General features: G+C 35.1%; 1 protein-coding gene and 1 pseudogene across 1 annotated transcript; one reads left to right on the forward strand and one right to left on the reverse strand.

The window, feature by feature from the left end:
• The first annotated feature begins 3,056 nt into the window (after nucleotides 1–3,056).
• Nucleotides 3,057–3,992, forward strand: LOC111384707 (annotated as a pseudogene).
• A 2,801-nt stretch (nucleotides 3,993–6,793) lies between these two features.
• On the reverse strand, nucleotides 6,794–7,828 carry LOC111384708. The gene is made up of 3 exons (XM_023009024.1): nucleotides 7,636–7,828; nucleotides 7,082–7,354; nucleotides 6,794–6,999 (listed from the first exon to the last, which is right to left on the reverse strand). The coding sequence occupies exons 1-3, from the start codon at nucleotides 7,826–7,828 to the stop codon at nucleotides 6,794–6,796; spliced, it is 672 nt and encodes a 223-aa protein (XP_022864792.1).
• Nucleotides 7,829–8,368: the final 540 nt, after the last annotated feature.

Below are 8,368 nucleotides of genomic sequence, written 5' to 3' on the forward strand. Positions count from 1 at the left end.
GACTATGGGTTAAAACAAGTCCCTTGAAGCTGAACTATTCGATTTGATGGAAAAATCAAAAGGTTTGATTTTATCAAATGTGAAGATGAATTGTTTGTTTATATGAAGATAGTGGGAGCATTGTCGCATTTCTAATATTATATGTAAGACATGTTATTAATAGGAAATGACATCCTTATATTTTAATCGTTGAAATTGTGGTTGTTAAATGATTTATTCATGAATGATTTGGGAGAAATAACTTGATCTATAGAGATAAATCTAGAAGATTTCTTAACTTGTCCCAATCTATATAAAATAAAATTTTGAGAAGATTTTATATGTAAAAACTGGTTTACTCTTAAGCAGTATATTCGAAAGGTTCCAAATGTGAAATAATCGCAGTTCAATAGCAGAAACATAATACATGATTGCTTCAAAAGCAGCGAGGAGTTGTAATATGGATCAAGAAGTTCATTAATGAACTTGGAATAGTTCCTAACATTGTTTATCACATGCAATTGTTATGTGATAACAATAGAGCAATCGCACAAGCGAAGGAACTAAGATCTCATCAATGATCCAAACATAAATTAGGGTAGTATAATCTCATCATAGAGATAATACATAGAGATGAACGATGATATTGCAGATCCACTGACAAAGAGTTGTCACAGTATAAATATGATCGTTATGTATGCGCTTAAATACATAAGTGATTGGATCTAGTGCAAGTGAGAGTTCGTAAATGTTATGTCCTAGGTCTAATCAACTTTGGACATAATCACTTTTAATATATAATTGATACAATTTTATAGCATATCTATTATTTAGTTAATAGATAATTAAATAATCGAGTCCGTAGATTCAAATCTTAGTAATTTGTTAATTACGAGGAGTTGTGATTGTGAGATACAAATTACATATAATTGAATCTTAAATCATTCATGATCATAAGTAATAACGAGATACAAATATCGTTATTACGGATAAACCATCACTTGTGGCATTTCTTACTTGTGAAGTAAGTAGCTAATCTCACAAGCTAAAGTGTGGCGACACTTGAATGAACACGTGAATGTTTTGTTGTAGAACAAAACAGTGGAGACCCTCCCAGAGATTCCACATGGATAACTATCTAAGTTTCAGTGGTTAAAATCTAACGTTTGGTAGTGGGATTGGTCTTTTGACTTGATGTCGTCATAGTATCTTATATGAGGATATTCATGCTTTGACGGCGTTGGATGTTACTCTGCCAAGGACTGCTAATACGGCATCATTCAGGTATGTTAAGAATCGTATGAAGATTTTGAATGACCAATAGAGGATTCATCACTCTTAGATAGTAAGAGATTATGATCTTCATTTCATTCAATTAAGTCGATAACGAAATTCTTGGCCATGGTGTACTCATAAGTCGAAAAGGAGTTTTTGAGTTATATTGACTTAATAGTAGAGTGAAAGATATAATCGATAATCGAGGTTGACACATTTTCATATCTTGTAATTGATCGGATCATATTGACGAAGGGATTATAGTTTCACGGTAAACGAACGAGTTTGATTTTGTCATACCACGTGACATTTCCCATCACATGTATTATCCTAATACATTGCTAGATATCAATCTAGGATGATGAATATAAATTGATAATAAATTAAAAGGGTGTTTTAATTTATCAATTTTGATTATATTAAAATAATATTTCACGCCGTTAGGTACGTGATTGGGAACCTGATGGGTCGCACATAAAAGGAGAACTAGAAGATTGTGATTTATCGATTAATTAATTTAACAAGCGTTGGATAATTTAATTAATTAGGTTGCATATTTATAGGTTCGAATTAATTAATTGGGTTAATTAATTCATGGACAGGATTTAATTAATTGTGTTAATTAAATATTGAACCGGGTCAGGCCAAGCCTGCTTCGACTTATATAAATAATATGATTAGGGTTTTCAAAATCTGTAGAGAAAATTCATTCTTCTTGCTAGCACAAGAAAGAAAATCCTAATCTTACAATCTTGTTCTTTGTGTGGATCACCATTGGAGGCTGGACAATTGGACAGTTGTGGATGACGGATCAAGGTTGTTGGAACAAAAGAATTACAAAGGAGTTTGCAGAATCAAAGCAAAAAGTTTGTAGATCTCGTAAAAAGTACAACATTTATCACATTTCATTTCTAAACACAAATATGAATCCTTATGGGAATCGAAATTTATTTTATTTTCCGCTGCGCACGTTAAGTAGATTCCTAACAAAATATTTATATTCAAATAACTTGATTTAACTTGAAATATTAATCCAAATCAAAGAGGGGCTAAGCATAGTAACGTACATAATTAATACCTAAGTTGCACAGATGAAATCAGGCACTTCGAAAATGATATTGTATATGGGGCAATTTGGAGGCGATTCTCAGTAATATTTTAATTAAAATTCTGACCAGTATAGCAAAACTTAGGCCGCAATTATTGACTTTTTTTACAAAATGACCCAGGTACCCATGTATATTTAATCTATTTCATTTGAATGACGAGCATTTAGGGTAATTTGGCAAATATGCAGTCAAAAATTGAGACCGGCAAAGGGGACCCACATTCCCAGAACGGTTGAAATTCTCATTAACATTTTGTGAAAATCTCCTCCGGACAAGCGCTATTTAAGTGGGCGACTAAAGGTTAGAGGACTTTGTACAAAAAAAATAATTTGTCTTTTATAAATTAAATAATTAACTATAAAACCGTTTAATTAATTCAATAATTCGTTAATTTTACTAGGATAAGAGTTATAAAAAAAAAAAAAAAGGAAAAGGATTTAAAGCTTTATTTTAGTTGTGGTTTAAAAGTTGATAAAGATTATTTGTCTCTTGAAATATTGAAAATGAGTTGGAGAGGCAAATATATTTAAAAATGAGAGTCAAATTTTGAAATTTAGCTTCTTTTAAACTGTTAATTAATTAGTTTTATCTTAATATGCATCCATGCTTATTCTTAACAGGAAATAAATATTGAGAAGCAAATTCTGCTGCGATTCATAGTAATGGGACATAAAATCCCTGCGATTCATAGTGATGGGACGTAAAAGCCTCCCGAATCCTAGCAGCAAGAGAGGTAGACCATACTAGGGTTTCGTCGAGATGGTTATGACAAAAAGCAAAGATATTAAGCTGGCTCTCAAAGGAGGTTCTAATCACCCTAATTACATGTTTATGTTGATAATTGTTTATCTAGCATTTATATAACATATAAATTTGAATGGCAGAGGAGTATGATGCAGCAACAAGAGGCAACAGACACAAACCTCCTGCAAGAGTGTTGGCCGAAGGCATATATCGGATTTTACAACACAATACCTCCTGCAAGAGTGTTGGCCGAAGGCATATATCGGATTTTACAACACAATCGAGGAGGGAAAAGAATGCACACCCATTTGGTTTACAAGCTTGAATATCCACCGAAGATGAGAAGAACGAAGCGTAGGAATCGCTTAACATTGAGCGTGAAGGTTCGTTTTCGATACAAATAAAGAACCCAGATCAACACGGTTCAGAGTTTCAAGGACTTGAGAGTAACAGGAAGGCTACTTTTCCAGTGCATTTGCAAGGACAATTTGGTCATTTGCGATACCACACGGCTGATCCACCCGATTTTCTCAACTATGAAGGATGTGAGTGTCTGTTGATATCAGCATCTGATGATATTGAAGAAGAACTGGGGTTGCAGCTGGAAATGGAGGTAGATGCACAAAAACAGAATCAACACGATACTAGTTGCTCTGATTTGGTTAGAACTTTTGGAGAGACGTCTTATACCCGTGCGTTTCTCAAAGGCACTTGGGTTTAACTATCCCTCGTAGACGGAGGGAGAAAAAGTATGTGAATGATGTGTAAGATATGATGGTAGGTAGAACATAATAAATCTGATCATCATCTTGTTTTGGTATATTACTGTAATCGTGTGCAGGTACTAAATTGCTTTGGAAGTATTTGTTAGTTAATGAATTTTAATCATCACAATAGAAAATTATTTTTTCTTTAAAGATTAAAATCATTTAAATAAGGATTTTAGTGACCTTGAGATCATAAGATTATAAAATCCTCACACATAGAAATGAGAGATGATAACCTTTTGAATGAGCTTTTAATGATCTAGTCAATTGCTTTCTCCCTTAGATTTTCTCCCTAGTTCTTCACTAGGTATATTTCTTTTTCAAGAAAAGTGGCTAACCTTAATTCTCATATAAAATATGTCGATAAAGTGCATATTTATAATATCCTATTAGGATTTAAAAATTGCACAAATTTTCTTGGACTTTATTATAGTAAACCAATTACGTCACACACATTTTATTGGAGCCAAGAGAAGTACCTTATCAGACTCACATGACCTAAGCTCCAATAGATGTTTCTAATTGGGTCAACACTTGACCAATGAGATACATCTATTAATCCCGGCTTGTTCTACCAAAAAATCGAGATTGCACTCTTGAGTCGAGCGATAGTTATAAAAGCAAATTATGATCCAATAACAATATCCTCTGATTATCATTCCACAAGTCAACCCCCATTTGACCGCCAATATGTTGAAACTGACAAAATAACCGTTTGCCCTTCAACGTGTATTACCCTCGAAGTCCCATTTTCATACGGCAAATTCGTTGTGATCAAATCACAATGTAAAGTCCAATGATCTCATCATTGACCTACTGAGTTCAGATTCAATTTGCCTAGGAAAATACCTCAGAGTGACGATCTTCTCATCTCAATGATTAATGGATTCCACTATTGTAAGTATATGATCTCTAATTGTTTCGGCCCGATTCCTAAAGCATCGAAATCAATCTTCTATTTAAGACTTCACTCATTGGTACCTCAAAGAACTTGAGCTAGCAATCAAAGGTACATTACTCACTTAGGATTTAGGTGACCTGTTTGATAATCAAGTAGAGTCTCATTTCAAACATTCACAAATAAGTCATGTACGTGGTCCCGTTCAATATGCATCGAAACACATTATTGTTCCTATTTCAAGATCTAGACAAATCTTAATAAGAACAATACAATCTTATCAACATAAAGCGTCCAACTTTATGAACCGATTGTGAGCGACATAATTTTAATCACATCATGAATTGTGTCTTACTATACCCGATCCATCGAGTATACAATTTGTGACATCCTATTTGATCATGAAACCTTAGATAATCACTACAAATTACGTAAATAAACGAACGTCAATTCATAATGTGATTTAACAGAATACTCCTCAAAGAATCGGCATCAAGCTAACAATCTCTCACTTGCCCTTCTTAGAGTATGTGTGATATATCAAGAATATCCATCTCGTTAAGATGTCCATCAAAAGCCTTAGCTAGTAAGATCTTAGTGAACGGATCCGCAAGATTATCTGCTGATGCAATCTTACTAATCACCACGTCTCCTCGATGAACAATTTCTCTAACAAGGTGATATTTTCTCTCGATGTGCTTGCTACGCTGATGACTCCTGGGTTCCTTAGCATTAGCAACCATCCCACTATGATCGTAATAAAGCGTTATGGGCCCCATTGCCAAAGGTACCATGTCAAGGTCAAAAGAAACTTCTTGAACCATACAGCTTCTTTAGGAACTTCACAAGCCGCTACATATTCTGCCTCTATGGTGGAATCAGCAATACAAGATTGGTTGATACTCCTCCATACCACAGCTCCACCTTTCAGTGTAAAAACTGATCCCGATGTAGGTTTCCTGGAGTCACGATCGGATTGAAAATCAAAATCAGTATATCCAATAGGATTTAGATCATGTCCTGAGTAGAGAAGCATATAATCTCTCATTCTCCAAAGATATTTGAGTATATGCTTCACCGCTACCTAATGTTCTAGGCCTAGATTAGATAACAATACCTACAGTATAACAAATATCCGATCTAGTGCAAAGCATAATATACATGAGACTTTCCACAACCAAAGCATAAGGAACCTTTCTCATGTAATCTATCTCCGTTGCATTCTTGGGACAGTGCTTTTTAGATAGATGAATTTCATGTCTAAAAGGAAGTTATCCCTTTTTGGAATTCTGCATTGTTAATTTGGACAATATTTTGTCAATATATGAAGTTTGGGATAATGCAATCCCTCTATTTTTCCTATCTCACAAAATAAGAATTCCCAAAACATGACTAGCTTCTCCCATGTCCTTCATATCAAACTATTGTGACAACCATTTCTTTACAGATGACAATGTCCCTACATCATTGCCAATGAGTAGAATGTCATCTACATAAAGAATCAGAAAAACTACTTTCTTCCCTTGTATTCGCTTGTACAGACAAGGTTCATCCAGAATTTGCTCAAAACCATAGGTCTTGATGGTTTGATCAAATCTTACATTCTAAGATCTGGACGATTGCTTGAGTTCATAAATGGACCTCTGCAACTTGCAAACTTTCTTTTCATGGCCTTCTTTCACAAACTCTTCAAGTTGCATCATGTAAATGGTCTTCTCAAGACGTCCATTTAAAAATGCTGTCTTGACATCCATTTGCCAAAACCTCATAATCATAGTGAGCAGCAATGGATAAAAGGACTCGAATAGATTTAAGCATGGCAATCGATGAGAAGGTTTCTTCATAGTCGATGCCTTCTCTTTGGGTAAACCCCTTGGCCACTAGCCTTACTTTGAAGGTTTCAACCTTCCCATCTATACCTCTTTTCCTTTTATAGACCAACTTGCATCCTATGGGCTTTACCTCATTAGTTGCGTCTACAAGATCCCAAACCTTGTTGGAATACATATGGCTAATTTCCATTATTCAAAGTCTACATCTTCCATTGCTTCCTCAAACGAAGTAGGATCCTTTTCTTGCTCAATAAAGATCGCCTGATAGGATTCTTCATAGAGCAAGTACCTAGAAGGTGGTCTCACAACCCTCCCACTACGAGTAATGGTTGAAGGTGCCTTATTGTCCAGTCTGACCAAAGGTCCATCCTCTCTTCCCACTGCTTGATCTTGTCCTTGGTTAGGAACAACATCCTCATTATCCCCATTTGAAAGGACATGTAGAGATACAACAATGGGTGCCTCGTTCTCTCCTACCTCTGGTTCGCCTTGTAGGCATCATTGGCTTACTTACTTTATCAGCAACCGTTGGTTCAGTAGGAGGTTCCAAGTCATCACTATTAGATTCTATGCGAAAATTTGGAACTGAGTTGTTTGAACCATGTTCTAACATCTCTTCCAATAGAATCTTAGTAGTAGACTTATGTTCTTCTATATACTTATCCTCTAAGAAGGTTGCATTTGTGCTAACAAATACCTTCTTATCAAGAGGATTATAGAAGTAGTAACATTTCATTCCTTTTGGATATCCTACAAAGAAACAAACATCTGATCTTGATTTCATCTTATCCGTCTTTCCCTTTAGCACATGTGCTGGACATTCTCATATCCGAATGTGGTGTAAATTGGGCTTGGGCTTGCGCCCATTCCACAATTCAAGAAGTGTCTTGGGAACTGACTTAGAAGGTACCAAATTCAAGATATAAATGACTATTTGTAGTGTATATCCCCAAAAGGATATAGGCAATGAGGAATAACTCATCATTGATCTTATAAATCTAAAAGAATTCGATTTCTTCTTTTCGAGATACCATTCTGTTGGGGAGTTCTTGGTACACTCAATTGGGATAATATCCCATTATCCGATAAATAGACCTTAAACTCTTGGGATAGATACTCGTCACCTTGATCGGATCTAAGGGCCTTGATACTCTTACCTAATTGTTTCTCAACTTCCGTTTGAAACTCTTTGAATTTCTCCAAAGCTTCGAATTTGTGAGACATAAGTTATATGTATCCAAATCTAGAGTAATCATCTGTAAAGGTGATGAAGTACTCATATCCTCCTCTAGCCCGAGCACGAATAGGTCCACAAACATTGGAATGTACTAATTTCAAAACCTCTTTAGCTCTTAGTCTCTAGCCTTAAAGGGCCTCTTGGTCATCTTTCCTTCTATACAAGATTCACAAGTTGGTATAGATTCCACCTTTAACTCATTTAAAGGACCATCATTTACCAATCTTTGAATCCTATTTAGATTGATATGACCCAATCTAAGATGCCATAAGAGAGTTTCATTAGTACTAGACGACCTCTTTCTTTTCTTAGCAGTAGTAGTGTTATGTATAGTCAATCAAAGGACTTAAGACATAAAGACTATTAACCATATGACCAAAATATAGAATAGAATTATTCAACTTAATAACCACCGTAGACCGGGTAAAAAGTATCGAATAATCAACATGATATAAAAGTGCAACGGAAACCAAGTTCCGTGTAAGTTCGGGAACATAAATAGTCATCCGATATCAAATGCCTACGAT

This window comes from Olea europaea, unplaced genomic scaffold (genome assembly GCF_002742605.1).
Source record: "Olea europaea var. sylvestris unplaced genomic scaffold, O_europaea_v1 scaffold298, whole genome shotgun sequence".
Classification (NCBI taxonomy): Eukaryota; Viridiplantae; Streptophyta; class Magnoliopsida; order Lamiales; family Oleaceae; genus Olea; species Olea europaea.

Coding starts and splice junctions, on each gene's coding strand:
- LOC111384708 (XM_023009024.1), bottom strand. CDS start 7,828: ATGTCTCACAAATTCGAAGCTTTGGAGAAATTCAAAGAGTTTCAAACG. Junction 7,355..7,635: donor AAGAACTCCCCAACAGAATG/GTATCTCGAAAA, acceptor GTTTCTTTGTAG/GATATCCAAAAGGAATGAAA. Junction 7,000..7,081: donor GCCTACAAGGCGAACCAGAG/GTAGGAGAGAAC, acceptor TTCCTAACCAAG/GACAAGATCAAGCAGTGGGA.